This window comes from Salvelinus sp. IW2-2015, linkage group LG33 (assembly GCF_002910315.2).
Source record: "Salvelinus sp. IW2-2015 linkage group LG33, ASM291031v2, whole genome shotgun sequence".
NCBI lineage: Eukaryota > Metazoa > Chordata > Actinopteri > Salmoniformes > Salmonidae > Salvelinus > Salvelinus sp. IW2-2015.
In genome coordinates this window covers 31,054,119-31,079,026 of record NC_036872.1, presented here as the reverse complement: position 1 = coordinate 31,079,026, position 24,908 = coordinate 31,054,119, and the positions used below count along the sequence as shown (strand labels likewise).

The window sequence follows — 24,908 nt, the reverse complement described above, 5'->3', positions numbered from 1 at the left end:
GTAAGGCAACAAAATAAGAAAAATGCAAAGGGGGGGTGAATACTTTCACAAGCCACTGTACTAGTTGGCTCAAAGCAGCTACGGTTTGGTAGCTAAAATGCCAATGTATGTCAGTTGCTTAGCACTGGTATGACAGTGGTTGTGTTCATATAAACTGTGTACAGACTGCCGATAGCACTTCTCATTTCTCACCTCCCTTGATCAGAATAGTAATAGCCCATACACTTCCTGTGTATGTATAAAACCATGGGTCTTTGTACAGGATAGTATTACATTGTCTCCAGACCCACACAAGGCCAGGGCTATACAGTGTATGGAGAGACTTGGACAGATTAGGTGAGTGCTTGTGTCAGGGTGGATGCCATGGGAGGAAATTGATTTTTGAGAGTGTATATCTACAAAGTCTTCAGAATTACTTTCTCAAAAAACGATCTGTTTTATTTGAAGTTACCTTTTAGTTATTTATCTTATTTCTGATGTGTACCATGGTTGTGGACGTCTCTTACAGACATTTGCCTGCCAACTAAAGCTGAAAGGAAACCTTTTTAAGGACCTTCAACGAGTCATTGAGTTACATGTATTAATGTATTTTGCTGTGAATTAAAGGTATGGGTAAAATATGGTTGCATCTGCATCCCAATGGTCTAAAGAGGAATCATCTAGTCTCCTCACTGATTGGAAAGTACTGGACAGGCAAAATCAACATCACCTTCGTGGTTTCATCTGTCCTGTCCTTGGTTTTCAGATCAGTGCAATTAAAGGAGAGGAAGCCATTGAGATAAATGTAGTACAGTATACACTCCCTTCCGTATTTATTTGGACAGTGAAGCTAAAATGTCTCATAGGAGGCGACAGTACAGAATGTCACCTTTTAATTGAGGGTATTTTCATGAATTCATACATATCTAATTTATCGTTGAGAAGTGAAAGGACTTTATGTTTCTGCTCCCCCCATTTGAAGAAGTCATCATGAGTACTCTGACAAATTCACTCATAGTGTATTAAAGTAGTCAAAAGTTGAGTATTTGGCTACATCAAGCTTGTGACTACACACTTGTTGGAATCATTTGCTGTTTGTTTTGGTTGTGTTTCAGATGATTTTGTGCCCAAAAAGAATGGAATGATCAATAATGTATTGTCTCATTTTGGAGTCACTTCTATTGTAAATAAGAATAGATGTTTCTGAACAATTCTAAATTAATGTGGATGCTACCATGATTATGGACAATCATGAATGAATGGTAAATAATGATGAGTGTGAAAGGTACAGAGGCACAAAGATCATACCCCTGAAAAGATGCTAACCTCTCCAGTTATTGGTAATGGTGAGAGGTTAGCTTTTTTGGGAGGTACGATCTTTATTCATGATTTTTGAGGGTATGACCATCATTATTTATGATGAATTCATGATTRTCCGTAATCATGGTAGCATCCACATTAATGTTGAATTGTTCAGAAACATCTATTCTTATTTACAATCAAAGTTACACCAAAATGACACAATGTATGTAATTCTCTCACCATATTTCTACGCAGGAGGAAAGATCAGACGTCAGGGCTCTTATGGCTCGCTTCAACACAGGAGGAGGCAGCCCCATGGAGGGAGGGGTTCACCCTAAACTGGCATCCCACTCCAGCCTCTCCACTAGTTCCCCTCTCTTAGCCAAGCTAGCTGCCCTGGAGAAGAGCCGATCAGGAGGAGCCCTGACCACCACTAAATCCCCTGCAACTAAGCCTGTGTTTCAGAAGAAATTTGAGACCGCAGCCAGAGAAGATGTAGGAACCTTGTTCCCCAAACCCCAGTCCTTCAAACCCAGGCCTGTGGAGACCATCAGGGACACAGAGTCTTCAGGGCCTGAGTCCTCTTTCACCATACCTCCACTGAAAAGACCTCCTGTCAACACAGCCTTTCCGGACAACAAGGTCAAACCGGTTCCGGCCTCAGGCTCAGCCAAACCCCCGTGGGTAAAGGACAGTGAGTCAGGAAACACCCCTACAGTCCCTAAACTGCCCTTAGCCCTCAAACCAAATATCTCCATCTCATCACTGCAGTCCAACCTTGACCAAGAGACCCCGAAAGAAAATCCAACACCATCCACCCCCAAATTGCGCCCGATCTCCATGCTCAAATTCTTTCCACCCCACACCCAGCAGAACTCCCTCTCTAGACAGGAAAGTGAAGCAAGCCTCCAAACATTGAACTCTAGCAAATGTATGCCTCCCCAACCTCCTCTCACTCTGAAACCCAACTTCCTGACAGCGCAAGCTGGAGCGAGGGATGAACTGGTCCCTCATGAAGAGAATGATGATCCCTCTGCCCCTAAGAAGAAACCCCTGCCTAATGTGTTTTCTCTGGGGGACCCTCCTCTGAAACCCAACAGGCCTCCCCATGTTACCTTACAGATGTTTCGGACTGAAGGTGAGATCTCTTCTCCTTTCCTCTATGTACACCCGAAATACATTAAAACCTAATTATTGGGTCTATTTGACATGTCACAAGACCCAGTCCTCTTCCTTAAATATGTCATCATGTCTCATAAAGAGAATGACAGACCCAGAGGTAGAAGCTAAGGCACAGATCTAGGATCAGCTTACCCTCCTCAAATTCTAACCTTAACCATTAGGAGAAAACATGCACAACAAGCATGGTTCTATTGCTTTGTTGTTGTGTGACAGGTCCTGAGTTGAGCACAGCGGGGCCTCCTCCTTCTCCTCTTGCTCCCCACACCAGCAGTTTCTCTGCACCTCTGACACCCTGCCTCCTCTCTAACTCCCCTGCAGCTATGTAAGTACAATACTTTGCTTATGAGAATCACCGATTCAAGAAGAAACTCCTTAGCATACAAACGTTAACCACCGTAGGCTAACTCACTAGGATACCACACACCCCTATAGTCCCAGCCCCCCCAGCGCGCGGTACGCCACTGAGCTAATTTCTATATTTAGGTTGTCCGCTCTCGAGACCACATATTGAGTGTCTCTGTTTTGTTGAGGTGTCAGATACTCGGTCTTGACTAGTCTCGGACAGTGAGGACTCATAATTTCTTCAGGAACCAGCGGAGACCAGCAGGGTAAAAAAACAGCTTCCATTAAATCAGCCAGAAAAGCGCTTCGCCAGTCCAAATATATACACTCCTTTTTGAAACATGAATATCTTTACTCGTACTGTCCTTTATTTTCACGAAGAAAATATGCTAAAACTTTTTCCAAAACTTCCTTGACTCGCTGGTAGTTAAGAGTTGGGGAAATTGTTGAAGGTTGTGCATTCACTATTAGTAAAGGGGAGACAGGGTGAAATTGTAACAGTCTTTATATCTATTATAGACATATTTGCACAGTGACAAACCTATTGGACCTAGGCCTTCAGTGTGTGACAGGCTCATAATSCGGAAAGGACAGCAACCGTAATACCAGCTCACTCAAGTATTAGAGTGCATTTTTTGTAAAACACAAAGGGTCAGTGGTGTAGTGGAGGCTATAGATAGGTATACGGCCTATACCCACTTTATTTMCAGTGGGCATTGCCTATACACCCTTCTTAATCCCTTCTGTTGCGTCTCAAAGTAGTGTAGTGATGGTATACGAAGTATTAATGATGTAGTAGGCTACAATAGAGAAATCATGCACAAAGTAGCCTACACAATCGCAAAGCACGGGACATATATTAACATGCGCGCAGCACATATGGCCTAGTTTCAGCTGAATATCATCTGCAGGCAGGAAGAGCACGAAGCTCTCAACTGGTTTTCATGGAGCAGCTCACATAAGAATGACGTCGGTAGCTGGTTGGTAGGAAAGACGTGTCAACATATTATATCTACCAGTAAATGCGAACTAACGCAACATTGGGTATGCAAACCAGGCATTGAAAATGTTTGGTCCTCAGTCTTGGTTAGTTGGCTACTTGTGATGTGTAATCCAGTCATCATGTGCTGTTTGCATGAACATTTCTAAAGGCTTTCCCCAAAAAACCTTCCCAATTAAATGTTGACTGCAATGTAGGCCTACCTGACAGAATGATATAATGCTGATTTGTATCTATGGGGACAGCATTTGTTTTGCTCAATTGAATTATAGGGCAACTATACCCCCCCCAAAAAATTCTAGATTTTCCCCAGACATCAACAGTGGTCTCCTGGTGTGGTTTAGGCATTGTTGTTGACTTACAACGTCACATTTTTGGCGTTATTTAAAAAAGTGTGATTTTGAGAATGAAAACCTGAAAAATCCAATAGCAAAACATAGGATTTTTCCCAAGGGCGCCTTTGCTTCACACAGGACCCACTTTTCCATGCACAACTACACCACTGCATAGGCTCGATGGAAAGACAGCAGTCCATGCACTCGGACATAATAAGCCAATAGGTCCCAATCATAAGAATASAAAAACACAACCATTAGGCGAAGCATTTCCCAATCGAAATGTACAACTATTACTTCCCATTGCAAAAAAACATTTCACTTTTAGCACACAAAGTAACCACTGATCTAAAGTTTAAATGCAACAATGTGTTTCACACACATTAGTTATTTTCAAAGAGATGGTTATCAACAGTATGTGAGCTGCAATAAATAACACACTTCCACCAGATGATGATCATTTGAAACTTAACTTCTTGTTGAAAGTTATTCTTGGGGAGAAGCTAAACAATGAGCAACAACATCCACTTCGATAACATCCACTGCAGCCGCTGCAAACTAGCCTATAACAAAAGCTAGCTAGTTAAACCGTGGGAAAACCTTTGACCTGTTGGGTCAATGTGATTGGTTGATTCCACTGTCACTCTAAAATGTTGCCCTAATACAGTTGAATGGCAGATGCCTTCTATCAAGTTTCGGATGGCCTAGCCTGTGGCTAACTTAGCTAGCTAGAAAAATCTTGATTGGATATTTTTTTCTCTTCAGTTTTCCTTTCTAACAAAAATTGAAGAGACTAAATCAGAACATCATTGAAAATAATTATATAATTATTATTATTTGTATTATGCTATAAATCCTTAGCCTTTCTCTGAAAGCATAGAAGGTCCTCATTGTTCCCTGCTGTGTTTGGGTTAGTTAACATTTGTAGAGCGTCTCTATTTGCCCTCTGCATGCCTTTTTTTTACCATTCTGAATGTATAAAGAATCCATATGTTCTTCTGAAATATTATTACAGAAATACTGGACATMTTGAACTCTTATTATGGTGACGATTTGACAAAATTACAGTCGTGGTCTTGAATTGGACTCACATTTTTCTGGTCTCGGTCTTGACTCGATCTCAGACCTCTTGTCCCCCTCCCGGTCTTCACTCGGTCTCGCTCCCCCTCCGGTCTTGGTCTTGACTTGGACTCGATTCGCTCCGGTGTTGGTCTTGAATCGGTCTTGCTTTATGGTCTCGAACACAACACTGGTTATTCTTAAATTCAGTTTTTTTGTGGCCCCCACCCCCATCAAAGTTGCCCATCCCTGTTCTAAATTCTTTGGTGTGATAATAACATGAATGATCGTATGTGTGTGTGTGTCTTTCTAACCATGAATGATGATCAGAATCCAGGCCGACCAGGAGGAGAGCTATGACGACATTGGGGTCATGAATCTCCCTTCACCCCTTCCCCCTGGAGGTGCCACTTCCATTCTTACACAACCTCACCTATACGAGCACTACGGGGCATTGTGAATAATATGTGTAGCTAGGCCCTAAATCATTTGGTGGAACAAAGATGATTGGTTCAAATTAAGAAATAAAAATGTGTTTAATACTCAATGTTGTGGATATAAGCTAAGACATAAAAAATTATGTCAATAATCAACATATAACTGAAAATGATTTATATGTTTGTTTGGTTTTCATTACAGGACATCCCAACCTAAAAATTGAGGTATAATATCTGATTTTCCTGATACCGGTAATATGAAGCCTCGAAACTGTACAACTAGTTACTGCACTGTACATAGCATGCATTTAGACAGGGCACATGATCGGTGTTAAAGTAAGTGTGACACATATAGCTGTAGAAATAACATGCTGGGAGAAAAGAGGAAGTGGTTAAGAGCGATATCTAGACTCTTGCAGTATGTAGCTTTAGTAAGCCACTTCTGACTGAACATTTGTTTGAATGATCATTTACATATTTAGATACAGTATGTTTACAGTCCAAATCTCTACAACAAGTTTAATCCGTCTTTGATAACAATCATTTCTGTTAGTTTGCAGCTTCACTTTAAAGCTTGATTGTAATATTGTATGTCCCATCCTCTAACAGGCAGAGTTGAGTGATGAAGAGATGTATGAAGACTTAGAGGAGAGATGGTGAGAGGAATCTTTATCACAGAAAAATAATGAATAGAATGTAAAACGATGTTATATATAATAGTGACACCTCTGTAGTATTATCATCTAAACTCAGCAAAAAAAGAAACGCCCTCTCACTGTCAACTGCATTTATTTTCAGGAAACTTAACATGTGTAAATATTTGTATGAACACAACAAGATTCAACAACTGAGACATAAACTGAACAAGTTCCACAGACATGTGACCAACAGAAATTGAATAATGTGTCCCTGAACAAAAGGGGGGTCAAAATCAAAAGTAACAGTCAGTATCTGGTGTGGCCACCAGCTGCATTAAGTACTACAGTGCATCTCCTCCTCATGGACTGCACCAGATTTGCCAGTTCTTGCTGTGAGATGTTACCCCAGTCTTCCACCAAGGCACCTGCAAGTTCCCGGACATTTCTGGGGGAAATGGCCCTGGCCCTCACCCTCCGATCCAATAGATCCCAGACGTGCTCAATGGGATTGAAATCCTGGCTCTTCGCTGACCATGGCAGAACACTAACATTCCTGTCTTGCAGGAAATCACGCACAGAACGAGCAGTATGGCAGGTGGCATTGTCATGCTGTAGGGTCATGTCAGGATGAGCCTGCAGGAAGGGTACCACATGAGGGAGGAGGATGTCTTCCCTGTAACGCACAGCGTTGAGATTGTCTGCAATGACAAGCTCAGTCCGATGACGCTGTGACACACCGCCCCAGACCACGACGGACCCTCCACCTCCAAATCGATCCCGCTTCAGAATACAGGCCTCAGTGTAACGCTCATTCCTTTTACGATAAATGCGAATCTGACCATCACCCCTGATGAGACAAAACCGCGACTCTTCAGTGGAGAGCACTTTTTGCCAGTCCTGACTGGTCCAGCAATGGTGGGTTTGTGCCCATAGGTGACGTTGTTGCCATTGATGTCTGGTGAGGACCTGCCTTACAACAGGCCTACAAGCCCTCAGTCCAGCCTCTCTCAGCCTATTGCGGACAGTCTGAGCACTGATGGAGGGATTGTGCGTTCCTGGTGTAACTCGGGCAGTTGTTGTTGCCATCATGTACCTGTCCCGCAGGTGTGATGTTCGGGTGTACCGATCCTGTGCAGGTGTTGTTACACGTGGTCTGCCACTGCGAGGATGATCAGCTGTCCGTCCTGTCTCCCTGTAGCGCTGTCTTAGGCMTCTCACAGTACAGACGTTGTAATTTATTGCCCTGGCCACATCTGCAGTCCTGGGCATCTTTCTTTTGGTGTTTTTCAGAGTCAGTAGAAAGGCCTCTTTAGAGGGTTTCATAACTGTGTTTTTTCATAACTAAGTTTTCATAACTGTGGCCTTAATTGCCTACCGTCTGTAATCTGTTAGTGTCTTAACGACCGTTCCACAGGTGCATGTTCATTAATTGTTTATGGTTCATTGAACAAGCATGGGAAACAGTGTTTAAACCCTTTACAATGAAGATCTGTGAAGTTATTTGGATTTTTACGAATTATCTTTGAAAGACAGGGTCCTGAAAAAGGGACGTTTCTTTTTTTGCTGAGTTTATATGTTTGATTCTCAACCCCAGTATAATTCTTTATCCAACATTTACTCTCTTTCTCTCTCACGACAGGACTGAACAGGAGGCTAAAGGATTGAAAGAAACCAACGAAGTGAAAGGGCAAGAGAAGAAGAGCGACAAAGAGGAAAAGAAACGACTAGAGCAGGAGAAGAAAATGCAGAAAGCCAGAGAGAAGAAGGAGCAAGAGGCAAAGAAAAAGTACAAGGTAAGCAGGATATGCATATATCTGGAGTTATATCTATTACAGCCATGTGTAGTGGAGTAACACCTATCCCTGTTTGTAGCTCTCAGGGCCGATTCAGGTGATTCACAAAGCCAAGGCTCAGGTGGAATGTAAAGGAGGAAAGACTGACCTGCCACTAACACAGGGAGAGTTTATAGATATCATACGCATCACTGACAACCCAGAGGGACGTTGGCTGGCCAGGAACAATGAGGGAAACTGTAAGTGTATACACATACAGTGAATACACACATATAAATACACACACACACACACACACCACCCTCTCTCTTCCTGTTCTCACTGCCTCCTCCTCCTTGCTGTGTTGTAGATGGCTATGTAAGGACTGAGTCAGTGGTCATTGACTATGACCTTATAAAGGACCAGAAGAAAGGACCCCTACCTAACCAGTCTGAGAGAAATCCTGAGGTTTACGATGATGTAGGCATCCTGGACAATGCCTGCAGGTAAAATAAAAAATCAACTAAATGTTAAATGTTAGAGCTTTGATATGTTGGTTTTCTTTGTTGTCTATGTGATGTGTCATTGTGACCCATTGGTGTCTATGCTTCAATAGTCTAGATTTTTGTTTTTCAGTGGGGTCAAGGTCCAACAAGGTAAGTCTCATATTGATATMATCTATAATTCATCAGAACTTATAACAGACCAGTAATATAGCAAATTACAAAAAACAACTAGACTGCAGCATATGCAGCGTTCAAAGCATGGATTGTTACTCAGCATAGCAATAACAAGCCTTTTGCCATGTTGTTATTTTTTTCTTGTTATGACAGCTGAGGATGGTGATATCTATGATGATGTGGATGGATCAAATCAAAACAGGTATATGCAATTATGTAACTATGTGGTGATTTTGTGAATATTCTATGCATAGTATATGCATAGTAGGAATCTTTGTCAATGTAATACAGTTTCTCACTCACGAGGTGTTCCTCATCGTTGCTTTGTATTTGACTGACATCTAGTGGTCAGACGTATTATTGCAAAAGTGATGCTGGAACAGCGCTGCATTGACACATATTTAGAGCGTTTTTATGCCTTCTTTGCTTTACCTTTATGAATGACCCCTGAAACCTTTATGAATGACCCCTGAAACCTTTATGAATGACCCCTGAAACCTTTATGAATGAACCCTGAAACCTTTATGAATGACCCCTGAAACCTTTATGAATGACCCCTGAAACCTTTATGAATTAACCCTGAAACCTTTATGAATTAACCCTGAAACCTTTATGAATGACCCCTGAAACCTTTTACATGTATAATCTCAATACAGTCAATACATCAGCTTGATCTTTCTGTTCAATAACTGTTTGATCTTCATTCTCAGATTTCCCCCTCCACTACCTACAGTGTTTAAAGAGGGAGGTACAGTGAACAACAGTCTTCCCAGTTATTTCCCAGTCAAATTATTTCCCTGTATTCTTAAAAGAAAATCACCATTCTATTTATTGTACTGTATGATGTGTACTGTGTAATCAAGTTAAAGAAGTGTGTTGCTTCATTTGTCTGTCTTTATGTCCATAGACGAGATATATGATGACGTGGAGTCCCAGAGCTTCACTGCCTCTCCTCCTCTCAACAGGTGAGAAGAGGGTCACAGTGCCAGAGTTGGGTCAGCTATACTCTTGAATAGTCAGTTCAGACACAAATGAGCTTGAAATCAATACCTACGTTAAATCATTTTGTGTTTCTCCATTTCAGTCTCCCTCAGCTGACACCTAAGGGAAAGCAAGAGGTGATGGACCCCAAGAAGAAAAAGAAGTTTGAGAAAGAGGAAAAGGAATTCAGGAAAAAATTCAAGGTAAAATGTCTAATTGTGACAGGAGAAAGCATAATGACATAATTTAGTTGAGCCTGGCACATTACTGTCTCCCGTCTCGTTTCAAACTATCCATATCTGAATAAAGTAGAAAACCTAAATACAATTAAAAAAACATTTTAAAATTAAAGAATCACAGTTATTCCCAGATAACATTCTGAAATATTGATAATCAATCGATTTATCTTTTTTATATGGTCAGATTTATATTGTACTTACTTACATGAGTTGAGTAGTAGTAACTGTGTTGAAATCTTCCACTGTCAGTTTGAAGGGGAGATCCAGGTGTTATATGATGTTACCATAGATCCTAACTTGGACAGTAAGAAATGGGGGAATAAAGACCTACAGTTGAAGCCAGGAGAGGTGATCGATGTCATTGTGAAGCCAACATACGGCAAACTGATTGGCAGGAATAGAGACGGGAAGTGTAAGTTGGCATCAGTTGTTATGGATGAATTATTCACAATCAAATATGAATGATTAATTGCAATACGTATTCCTCTTTTCTAGTTGGTTATGTGTCCATGGTCAATGTTGCACAGTAAGTTCAAGAGTTATTTCTGTTTGTTGAAATACGCATGCGCTCACTAAAAATATTCACACGTTCATGCACATGTGTGCACACACACACATACACCCCCCCACACACACAACTAATGTTTTGACATATGATTTGACTTCAACAGGGATGGTGGAGATGTTTATGACGACATAGGAGAAAGTATGTTTTAAAACCATTCTAGAAATGATCTGGGTCACACTTTATTTGGATAGTCCAGATTTTCCATCTGTATATGCTCTACAGATTATCATACTATCAACAAACTATCTGATAAGAAACTGCTTGCTAAGGTTACGGTTAGGGTTAGGTTTAAAATGAGGGTTGGGGTAATGGTTAAACTTAGGGTTAGGATAAGGGTTAAGGTTAGGGTTAGGGTTAAATTTAGAGTTAGGATAAGGGTTAAGGTTAGGGTTAGAATAAGGGTTAGGGTTAGAGCTAGGGTTAGGATAAAGGTTAGAGCTCGGGTTAGTAGATAGTTAGTTTAAATGTTACTGATAGTCTGTAGATGGTCCATCTGCAGATGCTCTACAGACTATCCAAATAAAGTTTTACCATTATTTGTGACTAACTGTACAACACTTTGTTTAAACAATGACATTGCCAGCTGTACGGACTGCTTTGAAGATATTAGTTTGCAGACAAGACAGGCCTACTTACAGAATCAGGCTGATGAAATAATATACAGTTGAAGTCGGAAGTTTACATACACTTAGGTTGGAGTCATTAAAACTTGTTTTTCAACCACTTCACAAATGTCTTGTTAACAAACTATAGTTTTGGCAAGTCGGTTAGGACATCTACTTTGTGCATGACACAAATTATTTTTCCAACAATTGTTTACAGACAGATTATTTCACTAATAATTCACTGTATCACAATGCCAGTGGGTCAGAAGTTTACGTACACTAAGTTGACTGTGCATTTAAACAGCTTGGAAAATTCCAGAAAATTATGACATGGCTTCAGAAGCTTCTGATAGGCTAATTGACATACTTTGAGTCAATTGGAGGTGTACCTGTGGATGTATTTCAAGGCCTACCTTCAAACTCAGTGCCTCTTTGAGACCTCAGAAAAAAAATTGTAGACCTCCACAAATCTGGTTCATCATTGGGGGCAATTTCCAAACACCTGAAGGTACCACGGTCATCTATACAAACAATAGTATGCAAGTATAAACACAATTGGACCACGCAGCCGTCATACCGCTCAGGAAGGAGACGCGTTCTGTCTCCTAGAGATGAACGTACTTTGGTGCGAAAAGTGCAAATCAATCCCAGAACATCAGCAAAGGACCTTGTGAAGATGCTGGAGGAAACAGGCACATAAGTATCTATGTCCACAGTAAAACGAGTCCTATATCGACATAACCTGAAAGGCCGCTCAGCAAGGAAGAAGCCACTGCTCCAAAACCGCCATTAAAAAAGCCAGACTACGGTTTGCAACTGCACACGGGGACAAGGATTGTACTTTTTGTAGAAATGTCGTCTGGTGAAACAAAAATAGAACTGTTTGGCCATAATGACCATCGTTATGTTTGGAGGAAAAAGGGGGAGGCTTGCAAGCCGAAGAACAACATCCCAACCGTGAAGCATGGGGGTGGCAGCATCAAGTTGTGGTGGTGCTTTGCTGCAGGGGGGACTGGTGCAATTCACAAAATAGATGGCATCATGAGGAAGGGAAATTATATGGATATATTGAAGCAACATCTCAAGACATCAATCAGGAAGTTACAGTTTGGTCGCAAATGGGTCTTCCAAATGGACAATGACCCCAAGCATACTTCCAAAGTTGTGGCAAAATGGCTTAAGGACAACAAAGTCAAGGTATTGGAGTGGCCATCACAAAGCCCTGACCTCAATCCTATAGAAAATTTGTGGGCAGAAATGAAAGTGTGTGCGAACAAGGATGCCTACAAACTTGACTCAGTTACACCAGCTCTGTCTGGAGGAATGGGCCAAAATTCACCCAACTTATTGTGGGAAGCTTGTGGAAGGCTACCCGAAATGTTTGACCCAAGTTAAACAATTTAAAGGCAATGCTACCGAATACTAATTGAGTGTATGTAAACTTCTGACCCACTGGGAATGTGATGAAATAAATAAAAGCTGAAATAAATCATTCCTTCTACTATTATTCTGACATTTCACATTCTTAAAATAAAGTGGTGATCCTAACTGACCTAAAACAGGGGATTTTTACTGGGATTAAATATCAGGAATTGTGAAAAACTGAGTTTAAATGTATTTGTCTAAGGTGTATGTAAACGTCCGACTTCAACTGTAGGCCTACATACATTTATTTTTAATTGTATTTGTTTGGAATACAATGCATAATCATTTTTCAAACATGGTTCTAATTGTTTATTTTCTTACAGGCTGCATTTATGACAATGACTGAGACTTCTGTGTCAGAATGTACTGAGACAACCAGCACTGAACTCTGCAATGCACACTGCAACTGGTCATCTTTATTTTATCTGGTGAAAAAACAGATTACTTACTGTTAAATTGATTGTCTTGAAATAACTATAGATAAATGTGCCTTAACTATACTATGGTTGTCTCGTTTATTTAACCTGGATTGCAATGTGAATGAATGGATGTCTCTCTTTGAATGTGAAACATTCACTATGTATTTTAGTTGGTATTTAAATTCAAATAAGCTCTCAGATCATTCACCAGACCCAGTGGTGTAAAGTACTGAAGTAAAAATACTTTAAAGTACCATTTAAGTAGTTTTTGGCGATATCTGGACTTTACTATTTATATTTTTGACATCTTTTACTCCACTAAATTCCTAAAGAAAATAATTTTCCTGGTCATCCCTACATCCCTAAAATAATAATCCCTGGTCATCCCTACTGCCTCTGATCGGGCGGACTCAGGACTCACTAAACATAACATGTAAATTATGTCTGAGTGTTTGAGTGTGCCCCTGGCTATCCACAAAAAAAATACAATTGGACCGTCTTGTTAATATAATAAAAGGAATATGAAATTATTTATACTTTTACTTTTGATACTTCAGTATATTTTAGCAATTACATTTACTTTGGATTCTTAAGTATATTTAAAACCAAATACTTTAAAACTTTTACTCAAGTGGTATTTTACTTGGTGACTTTTACTTTAGTCATTTAGTTCTATTAAGGTATCTTTACTTTTAATCAAGTATGACAATTGGGTACTTTTTCCACCACTGACCAGACCAGAGGCACAATAGATATGCGGCGCTAAAGTAGTGTCGGCGCGATAAACCCAATCCCCRATTCTCTCACGAGAATTCACGATGTTTCCGGTGTTGTTTATATTTCTGGAAACATGGCGGCAAGCATCCGTGGCCGTCCTATCCGAAGTCTTCGGATGCGAGGTAAGCCTGAAATATCACCCCAACATAAGCTTTATGAACTTGAAATTCTATGCCACTATTTTTTTTTCTTTCTGATGACCCACGTGGGTAGACTTACAATGTCCCCGTTGTCTTGGACAGGTCGGAATGACAACGGGGAAGAGAACGTACCGCTCGATCTGACAAGAGGTAACGTTAAGTAGATTTAAATAAAAGTGAAAAAAAATATATATATATGATACAAGACACAGCGTTATATGACCTAAAATACATCATATGATACAAAAAACTGCGTTATATGACCTAAAATACATCATATGATACAAGACACTGTGTTATATGACCTAAAATACATCATATGATACAAAACACTGCGTTATATGACCTAAAATACACCATATGATACAAAACACTGCATTATTTAACCTAAAATACATCATATGATACAAAACACTGCGTTATGACCTAAAATACATCATATGATACAAAACACCGCGTTARATGACCTAAAATACATCGTATGATACAATACACAGCATCACAATGAGCAATGGACATTAGTCAAACAAATACCAAAAGATAGTTTTCCTTCAAGTACATCCTCAGCAGCTCTTGCTTTCCTAGTTTTTTATTCTACTTTTATATACTATGGATGTATGTGTTCTTAGGCAGAAAATCATTGCTGTGTGTGTGTCCTCAGACATGTACATCCTGGATGATTATAAGTGTGACATGTTGGACCAATCGAACGATGCCTCCCTCTACCTGCACTCCAAACCCGGGAAGGACCGCAGCCCCTTCACCATCCTGGCCTCCACCCGCTTCGTACGCAACCGCTTCCTCAACTCCCTGACCCTCCCCAGCAAGAAGCTGCGCTCCACCAGTGACCCCAAGGCAGTGGGCTGCACCCCCACCGAGCCCAAACTGGGGGGGTTGAGAAGGAACAGGACGGTCACAGAGCCCTCTATCTACTCCTCGTCGCAGGGCGATYTGTTTACACCTGTATTCAATGGGAGAGGCTTACCCAAGAGTCACACAGTCAGCCTGGAAACCTTCTTTGTGGTGACCAGCGGCTCGGTGGAGGGGTCAGAGGAGCAGCTGATAGAGAGGAGGCTAGACCAGGCTGGTGGAGAGGGTACTGGGCTGGGGGGTCCTGGAGAGCCTCCCTCCAGGGAACAGAGTAGCCGGGAACATCTAGCGGGAGGAGATGGTGGTTCCTCTTCCTCCGGGGGGAGGGACTCAGTTTAAAAGCCGCAGTCAGAGCTTCAACACGGACACCACCACTAGCGGCATCAGCTCCATGAGCTCCAGCCCGTCCTGTGAGACCGCTGGAAACCCTGAGCCCGAACCAGACTCCTCGGACTGCGTCAGCCTTAACACAGTGGTCTCGACCAAGACCGTGAAAACGCTGTACTCCCTCAGCCCAACCCAGGCCCAGACCAACCACCTGCCCCTTTCCAATTCTAAGTCTGTCTCCCTGTTCCCCGCTGGCTACTCACATACCCTCCCCCGCAGAGCCCAGAGTCTCAAGTCTCCCTCCATGGCGGCTATTAAGAGCCTGGCGGACTGCAGTTTCATGTACACCAGCCCGCGGGATGCACTAGGCTATGCTACTCTGAAGAAGCTGCAGCAGCAGAGGATCCACCCGTCTCTGTCTCATAGTGAGGCGTTAGCGTCGCCCGCTAAAGACGTACTGTTCACTGATGCTATCACTATGAAGACTGGTAGCCTGGACTCGAGGCTGATGGCGCGCAGGTCAGTTAGGTCTCACACACACGCACATAGGGTAACTTGTGCTGCACACACACATACACACATACATGTATGGGTAATGCAATATACGCGCACAAACACACACATTAACATAGACAGGTAATACACAACTTCTCCTGTTGGGTTTTCAATGTCATCTTGGCTGCTAGCTGTCAGCTCACATACATTTCTCAATCGTACATTATTGTCTGTCTGTGTATCTGGTCAAACCAATGTTCTCCTGCTCTGTTTTATCATTCTCCACTCTCCTTTTCATCTGTGTGTCTTTATTGTGGCCAGGTGTGTGTGCGTTTGGGTGTGCTTGTTTGTGAAGACATTGAACTCTCCATTCGTTCTAGCTCAGATTGGGCTCCTGAGGGGTTCTTCCCCACAGCCCAGTCTTGGTCGGTAGACAGAAAGAAGCAGACTGAGGTGGAGTACCTCAGGTTGTCTGCTAAGAGAGTGAGCTGTTCAGGCTCCAGCCTTGCTGATGCACACCGCAGGCCATCCAGAGTCTACGTCCCTCAGTGGGTGGAGCTCTCCACAGTAGTGGACCTCTCCACCCACCCCACGTTTAGATACCTGGATGTGATGGTGCTGTCAGCTTGTCTGAGAAAGGGTTAGCTGTAGTCTCTAGTAACAACACTGGTGTGTGTGTGTGTTGTGCGTTGTATCGCCACCGGTTATTAGTCCTCTTTAGCAGCAACGGTGTGTGTCTGCTGGTTCAGAGCAGTAACAGCTGTGTGTGTGTGTGTGTGTGTGTGTGTGTGTGTGTGTTGGTCTCTCAGGTTGTCTGCTAAGAGGGTCAGCTGTCCAGCCACACCGCAGGATGTCCATCTCTATGCCTTGGTGGGTGGACCCCCTCGTAGATACATTTAACCCCTGTGCTTATAGAGCACCTCTACATCCCATTTGTAGAGCAGTTTCTCTCCAGTGTTGCAGACCCATTGACTTTTTCCACGTTTTGTTACGTTACAGACTTTTTTTTTTTTTTTACCGTTTTCCCTCATCAATCTACACACAATACCCCATAATGACAGTGAGAAGTGTTTTTTGTGCAAATTTATTAAAAATGAAAAAACAGAAATACCTTATTTACATAAGTATTCAGACCCTTTCCTATGAGATTCTACATTTTGCTCAGGTGCATCCTGTTTCCATTGATCGTCCTTGAGATGTTTCTACAACTTGATTGGAGTCCAACTGTGGTAAATTCTATTGATTGGACATGATTTGGAAAGGCAAACACCTGTCTATATAAGGTCTCTCAGTTGACAGTGCATGTCAGAGAAAAAACCAAGCCATGAGGTCGAAGGAATTGTCCATAGAGCTCCAAGACAGGATTGTGTCGAGGCACAGATCTGGGGAAGGGTACCAAAAAATGTCTGCAGCATTGAAGGTCGCCAAGAACGCAGTGGCCTCCATCATTCTTAAATGGAAGAAGTTTGGAACCACCAAGACTCTTCCTAGAGCAATCTAAGTAATCAGGAGAGAAGGGCCTTGGTTCACCATCCAACCTGTGACGTTCACCATCCAACCTGACAGAGCTTGAGAGGATCTGCAGAGAAGAATGGGAGAAACTCCCCAAATACAGGTGTGCCAAGCTTTGTAGCGTCATACCCAAGAAGACTTGAGGCTGTAATCACTGCCAAAGGTGCTTAAACTAAGTACTGATTAAAGTGTCCTGAATACTTATGTAAATGTGATATTTCCGTTTTATTTTATTTTCATAAATTTGCAAACATTTCTAAACCTGTTTTTGCTTTGTCATTATGGCGTATTGTGTGTAGATTGATTAAGGGAAAAAAAGATTTAATCCATTTTAGAATAAGGCTGTAACGTAACAACATGTGGGAAAAGTCAGGGGGTCTGACTACTTTCAGAAGGCACCGTATTGGTTTTAGGACTAGGAGGCTAGATTCCCACATAGTCTCATGCAGATGAAGCCTGTGGTCTTATAGATACACTGTTTAGATCTGGTGCGGCATGCCGATTAGGAATCCCACACATTTCATTTGTTTTTGCGTTATAGTTCTCTTTTTGTCCGTGTTTCCGTTTGTCGTTCATTCTCTCACACTCTACCTCTCCATATCTCTGTCTGTTGGTCTCTGCCTCTTCTGTCTTTCCCCCGTCCCTCCGTCCTGTCACCCCTCTCACCTTTCTCCTTCCGCCCGGCATGTTTCTGAAGGCGTTGAGCTTTGCGTCTCTGGACAAGGAGGATCTGCTTAGCCCCATCAACCAGAGCACTCTGCACCGTTCCTCCTCAGTGAGATCTATGGTGTCCAGCGCCACCTACGGCTGTAATGATGACTACGTGGGACTGGCGCTGCCCATGGACATCAACGACATGTTCCACATCCGAGACGCGCCTTACTTCCAACAGAAGACCAGCCTGCCCGCCGACGACAAGTGCCCATTCTACTTTGGAGACTCTGACAGTAAGGGAGGATGGAGAGATGGGTGGATAGTGGTGGTAGTTTCATGTGAATGCTGGAGATACTTCCAGTTCAGTTTGTGTGACAGTGTGTGTGTTCTCTACCCTGTGTACCGTAGGTGACGGTGGTCGTCCCTATCCCCCTATTCCACTGCTGAAGCAGCAGTTCAGTATCTCAGAGCTGATGGCCAGCAGAGAGAACAACCAGAACCACATCCTGGGTCCAGAGGAGACGGGTCTACAGGAACACACTGACGACAACTGTCTCTACTGCGTAGGAACTACTGTACTGGGTCACCACACACAGCCTCAGATCAACAACACACACACACGCACAGGTGAGAGAAAACAGTTACACAGGCACTCACCCACAGACTACTCTGAACAAACACACACACACTGATGATTTAACCCTCCCTGTGTTTTACCAAAAAGACTCAGATTTTTGTGTTTCCACCTCCAAGGCCTCAGCAGACCTGCTCCAGGAACTCACTGGGCCATAGCCAAAGCAAGGCTGCCAGGGCTTTTTGGGCTGCATTTACATAACAATGGCTAACTGTGGCTAACTGTTTACACCTTCGACGGTTAAAAGCGTCAGCATGCTTCAGTTCGACTGGCGGCTACCCGAAGTCGGCTAGGCGGACCGAACGAGTGTGCTCGCATATTCCCTTAAAAGACCCTCGCTTGAAAAACTTGAAAAAAGCGGCAATAAAATTTGTCCATTTTGAGACGCCGTAGCCAGTATACACTTCCTCAAAATAGTCTGAATTAGTCTAAGGTAACTAATGAAATCTGTTTTAATTGTGAGGTTTTTGACGAAGAGATTTTACTACTGTGACTCCACCACGCTGAGTAGTGGTTGTGTTACTCCCCGCGTTCTCTACATAGAGTTCCCGTGGTTCAGTCAGACCAGCCATCGTCTCTAGGTGATGTCTCAGTCCAAGTTCTCTGGTGTCTCCGGCTGCAGCACAGGGATGTCTCCTTCTAACATAGTGCTGGGTACGCACAAACATACACACACAGAGCCTGTGTAAATGGAGCTCTCTGATAGGCCGTTGTGTGTGTGTGTGTGTTCATCAGGTGGCAAGAGGATATCTGACGACGGCTTCTGCTGAGGAAGGAAGTGCTTCGCCTCGTCATCAACCGTCATCAACCTCAGCTCTTCTGTTGGAACCAAGGGCCACGAAACAGGACTACTGACGTAAGACACACCCACACACCCTCTCCCCCTCTCTCTTTATTGGTTAAAGGATACGTCTCTTTATTAGTGATGGTGGAGGGAATCAATACAGTTATATATCGCAATAATATTTTTGGACGATATTATATCGATACTTCTACTCTGTATTAATTTGTTAGGTAGTGTTAGCTTGCTCTAGTCAGCTGTACCCGCGCCAAAGCTCCAGTATTTTTCATCCTATAGCTTGTTGTCCATCTTCTTCTTAAATAGTGAGTCAACATGTTTTCAGCACATTTATTTCCATGACTGATAAAAACTAGTTTTCTCATGCTCTCTCGTCTCTCTGTAGCAGACATATAGTTAGCAATATGTTTGGAACATAAAATCGCGATAAAATCACAGTATGAATCGAATCACAATACATAGAGAATCGTAATATACAGTGCAGTATTCAGACCCCTTGACTTTTTCCACATTTAGTTTACGTTACAGCCTTATTCTAAAATGGATTAAATACATATTTTTCCGCATCAATATACACACAATACCCCATAATGACAAAGCGAAAACAGGTTTTCAGACATTTTTGCACATTTTATTAAAAAAAGAAAAACAGAAATACCTTATTCAGTTTAAGTATTCAGACCCTTTGCTATGAGACTCAAAATGTAGCTCAAATGCATCCTGTTTCCATTGATCATCCTTGAGATGTTTGTACAACTTAATTGGAGTCTATATAAGGTCCCACAGTTGACAGTGCATGTCAGAGCAAAGACCAAGCCATGAGGTTGAAGGAATTGTCCGTAGAGCTTCGAGACAGATTGTGTCGAGGCACAGATTTGGGGAAGGGTACCAAAAAATGTCTGCAGCATTGAAGGTCCCCAAGAACTCAGTGGCTTCCATCATTCTTAAATGGAAGAAGTTTGGAACCACCAAGACTCTTCCTAGTGCTGGCCACCCGGCCAAACTGAGCAATCGGCGAGAAGGGCCTTGATCAGGTAGGTGACCAAGAACCCGATGGTCACTCTGACAGAGCTCCAGAGTTCCTCTGTAATGATGGGAGAACCTTCCAGAAGGACAACCATCTCTGCAGTACTCCACCAATCAAGCRTTTATGGTAGAGTAGCCAGACTGAAGCCACTCTTCAGTAAAAGGCACATGATAGCCCGCTTGGAGTTTGCCAAAAGGCACCTAAAGGACTCTGACCATGAGAAACAAGATTCTCTGGTCTGATGAAACCAAGATTGAACTGTTTGGCCTGAATGTCAGGCGTCACGTCTGGAGGAAACCTGGCACCATCCCTACGGTGAAGCATGGTGGTGGCAGCAGCATGCTGTGGGGATGTTTTTCAGTGGCAGGGACTGGGAGACTAGTCAGGATCGAGGGAAAGATGAACGGCGCAAAGTACAAAGTTCCTTGATCCAGAGCGCTCAGGACCTCAGACTGGGGCGAAGGTTCACCTTCCAACAGGACAACGACCCGAAGCAAACAGCCAAGACAACGCAGGAGTGGCTTTGGGACAAGACTCTGAATGTAAAGTCTCTGATGCTGTAAAAAGCCTTTATAAATACATTTGATTGATTGAATGCCCAGCCATAACCCAGACTTGAACCCGATCGAAAATCTCTGGAGAGACCTGAAAAAAGCTGCGCAGCAACGCTCCTCATCCAATCTGACAGAGCTTGAGAGGATCTGCTGAGAAGAATGAGAGAAACTCCCCAAATACAGGTGTGCCAAGCTTGTAGCGTCATACCCAAGAAGACTCAAGGCTGTACTCGCTGCCAAAGGTTCTTCAACAAGGTACTGATTAAAGGGTCTGAATACTTATGTAAATGTGATATTTCCGTTTTTTATTTTGCAAAAAAATTTAAAATGTTTTTGCTTTGTGATTATGGGGTATTGTGTGTGTATTGATAAGGGGGAAAACMAAGCAATTTTAGAATAAGGCTGTAACATAAAAAAATGTGGGAAAGTAAAGGGGTCTGAATACTTTCCGAATACACTGTATTATCGGCACCTACTGTAAGTGTTGTGATTGTATCGTAATGTCCCTGGCAACACCCGGCCTTACTCTGTGTTTTATGGTGTCTGTCTTTACTCATTCTGCCTTCTCTCTCTCCCTTTCTCTCTAGGATAAAGGAGAAGTTTCCCTATGCGTTTGATGATATCTGTTTGTACTCTGAGGTGTCTCACTTGCTGGCCCACTGTATGTTCCGCCTGCCATCTCGACGCTTCATACAGGAACTCTTTCAGGACGTACACTTCATACCGGTAAGGTCCTCAATACTCGCTCTCTCTACACTTATACCATCAGATTAATGAACATTGGGTAATTTAAGATATGTTAAACTATATTTGTATGTGTGGATTAATTTACCTTTATCCGAGGTTTTCAATTATGAAAAAATTATTATGCAATCAAAGGCATCAGGTAGAAGTAAATTAATCCACGAATACAAATATAATTTAACGTATATCTCAAATGGGCACATTTTCATGAATTTGATATAAGCTTGAAGCCATTCAAAAACAGTACGGGACTTGAACAGCGTATACGTTGATTAACGCTTCGAACACACCTACAGCGTCATTGAGCAAAATAGTACGCAGCATCATCTGGATATGTAGGCAACAGAAGTTCAACATTTACGTTCTGCTACCATTTGTCAAGCCGTCTACGCATACAGTTTGATGCATACGTTTGATAAATCCAACATATGCACCACACAGAACGCACTGCAACTGCCTCTGCAACGCAATGCTGCAAGGCAAACACAGTGATTCATTGGAAATTAATGTCATTCTGGTGTACCAAAATGCAATGACACTGTCGGTGTGTTCGAAGCGTAAGGGTCGAGGAGCAACTGTCTCCCCTCTCTGCCACACTTGTGATTACATCAGAAATATGTATCTCATATGACCTCTGACCTCATGCTGATGTCACATCCTGCCCCCTTAGATGTACGAGGAAGCAGAAGTGATCCTGTCGAAGCCACCAAAGCCTGTCGGAGTGGATATAGACCGTCCCACGGAATCCTGATCATCGTCCCCATCCTCTTCCCCCTCTCCCTGTTTAGACGACCCCCCTCCCTCCAACCTTCACATAGAGATAACGACAGCAATGGAGTGGGAGAATAGATGGAGCGGCAGGTAGCCTGGTGGTTAGAGCGTTGGACTATTAACCGAAAGGTTGCTAATTTGAATCCCTGAGCTGACAAGGTAAAAATCTGTCATTCTGCCCCTGAACAAGGCAGTTAACCCACTGTTCCTAGGCCGTCATTGAAAATAGGAATTTGTTCTTAACTGACTTGCCTAGTTAAATAAAGGTTAAAAAAACATTTTTAAAGGGATGAAGAGAATGGGGGACGGGGCTAAAACAGGATGGGATACCCAGAGTATGTTGCTGAAGCTTAGGATGGAGGGAGCACGGATGAGAGGAGCGGAGGATCATTCGATGTTAAAGAACGAGAAAGAGGAAAAGGATTGTCTCCCTCCCATCGCTTGAGAAAGAGGAGATGGACTGTCTGAGAACAAATGAAACCTGACACACCTAGTCCTGTTCCTGCCCATCTCCAACAGGGGGAGCAGTGTTCCCAAAATACTCTATTCAGAAGCTCAACCCTACGACACACAACCCTGAGCAACAGATATGACAGGAGACACATCAACTACTTATCACATCCCATTGACCTAAACACACATTGGATGAATCACATCCAATGTGATTGGATGACAAAGTCATGACAAAGTCTGTCTGTGTTTTCAATGTACCTTTGCTCTGGTGCATGCTGATATGAAATGAAAAGGGGATGTTTAGTCCATCCCAGTCAGTGCTGGTCCCATCATCTTCTCCCTCCATATGGAAACACTACAGAAGGTTCCAGGAGCCTCCCTCATAGTCATACCCTCAGTCTGTTTCTGCTGTGTCCCCATGAGTTTTTCAATTTCAACTCTGTTCAAAAGACTCATGCTAGTTCAAACAACTGTTTTTCTATTCATTTCTACAGACAATCAAACATCAGTAGTGTTTTTTATTATTATTTAACCATCACTCTCTTCCCATCCGGACACATAAAACAGAACTTCTGTGCCTTGCTGTCTGTCAAGCCTTGTGTAATTCCTCTGTCTCTGACCCTGGTCTGGCAACACTGCTTCTGACAATGCCAACAGCCGTTTTCTCTCACCTTTCATTGGTTATTTTTATGGATGTTGTCAAACTGCCATGAAATATGCTGGTACGTAATGTGTAGTGTATTATTGTTTCATCGATTGTACATATTCAAAGAGAGAGAGGCTACAGCACCTGGTTGCCCTTCCCAAACCCTACCTCTGTGCTTTGTTCCCACTGCATGTGCAAACAGCATATTGAAATATTACATCATCATTGTCACTTTTCTTCTGGAAATTATTCATGTATTTCTTCCAAATGCTTCTAATACTTTCATTGTCTTAAATCATGATAGGTTGTCATCACMTCTTTACAAACTGGGGAAAGTAACGGTCCCTAAGTTATTTTCACAATGCAACATTGCTGTCTATCATTGGCTGAGATGAGAGGGACAGGTAGATGTGATAATTTATGGATTGGCATAAGATTTTCATGGGAAAAGTTTCATTTTCTATTAGTTCGTTTTGCTATTATGCTGCTACACATGTGGACTCATAGGAATGATTTATAGATTGGCTGAGTGATGTGAGATTTATTTATTATTTATCTGTACAGTAGCAGAGAGATGAGAGAAGAAAAAATGTATTTATTTTTTCCTTGATACTGTATTATAATTTAAAAAAGATTTTTTTTGTTTTTGTTGCCTAAATTGTGGTTTCCCTTGTGTAATGTGGATAGTGTGTTTTGGGGTATTTCTGACCTATAGAAGCATACACTCTATCAAAGGGATGCATTGTTAATAAAAAGTAAAATCATGAACAATCCAAATGGAGTGGTGGTCTGTTTATTTGTTGTCTGTAACAGTCTTGGTTTGGACTGTAGTCATTTAAGATGTGAGGAACAAGTTGTATATGTTGATAGCTATTATACATTTGAATCAGCTTTTACATACACATTTTTCTCAAACAATTCTGTTCATATCATAGTGTGTATCCTTAGTATGAGTATGTGGGGTGCTGAAAGGACAGCGCCGCTAAACGACATGTATAGACATGGCAGTTGTCATGGTGAACTTATTGGTGCTGAAGGACAGCTCCAACATTCAGCCAATTCTAGAGATCTCACTGAGACTCACTTATGATGGGTTACAAATATATCCTCAATGCACACTTAAAGTAGCCTAGCTGATGGACTACTAAGGAAAATCGAGAATATATTCAAAGTTGATCTCCTAGGTCTACTTATTTTCAGGAATGATTTTGTTTGAGTAGACCCTATATGAGTTAACGTCACACACTTCAAATCCGTAGCACGCTGTACGTTGCAGATATAAATCAGTGGCGGTAGGTGATGAGGGAGAATGATCGTTATTTTTATGAGCATGGCCGTATTTCTATTACAGCATATTGGATGACTCATTCATATTCCATTCACCCAGCTCAATGTAACATTGATAGGTTTAGGCTACTACATGATACTTGAATTTTCCCTGTACTCATCATGAGGTTGTTACAACCTAGCCTATGAATGAAAGTGTACAATGTAGGTGCACAGGTGGAGAGAAATGTGAGTAATCAAGGTGACAGACATTGA

At 42.2% G+C, this 24,908-nt stretch overlaps 1 protein-coding gene and 1 pseudogene across 4 annotated transcripts; both read left to right on the top strand.

Moving 5' to 3' along the window:
* Positions 1 to 18: 18 nt before the first annotated feature.
* LOC111958240 (FYN-binding protein 1) lies at positions 19 to 13,044 on the top strand. 4 transcript variants are annotated; one of them, XR_011474725.1, is made up of 18 exons: positions 19 to 336; positions 1,537 to 2,419; positions 2,677 to 2,785; positions 5,530 to 5,603; positions 5,839 to 5,861; positions 6,246 to 6,292; positions 7,914 to 8,067; positions 8,147 to 8,306; positions 8,417 to 8,552; positions 8,683 to 8,702; positions 8,880 to 8,928; positions 9,437 to 9,474; positions 9,634 to 9,721; positions 9,811 to 9,910; positions 10,196 to 10,358; positions 10,442 to 10,472; positions 10,618 to 10,652; positions 12,868 to 13,044. XR_011474725.1 is itself a non-coding variant. In XM_023979459.2 (18 exons), the coding sequence occupies exons 2-18, from the start codon at positions 1,564 to 1,566 to the stop codon at positions 12,888 to 12,890; spliced, it is 2,076 nt and encodes a 691-aa protein (XP_023835227.1). In that variant the 5' UTR covers positions 19 to 336; positions 1,537 to 1,563; the 3' UTR covers positions 12,891 to 13,044. The 4 variants fall into 4 exon arrangements, 3 of the variants coding, with proteins under 3 accessions (XP_023835227.1, XP_070293095.1, XP_023835229.1); XM_023979459.2 differs by having other exon boundaries at positions 9,634 to 9,691; XM_070436994.1 differs by lacking the exon at positions 10,196 to 10,358 and having other exon boundaries at positions 9,634 to 9,691.
* A 721-nt stretch (positions 13,045 to 13,765) lies between these two features.
* LOC111957568 (rapamycin-insensitive companion of mTOR-like) lies at positions 13,766 to 22,305 on the top strand (annotated as a pseudogene).
* Positions 22,306 to 24,908: the final 2,603 nt, after the last annotated feature.

What these genes read in the sequence shown, in the direction of transcription:
- LOC111958240 (XM_023979459.2), top strand. Translation starts at nt 1,564, where the DNA reads ATGGCTCGCTTCAACACAGGAGGAGGCAGCCCCATGGAGGGAGGGGTT. An exon ending in TTCACCCCTTCCCCCTGGAG is followed by an intron (nt 5,604 to 5,838) that starts GTGCCACTTCCA and finishes TTTTCATTACAG; the next exon opens with GACATCCCAACCTAAAAATT. An exon ending in CAGGAACAATGAGGGAAACT is followed by an intron (nt 8,307 to 8,416) that starts GTAAGTGTATAC and finishes GCTGTGTTGTAG; the next exon opens with ATGGCTATGTAAGGACTGAG.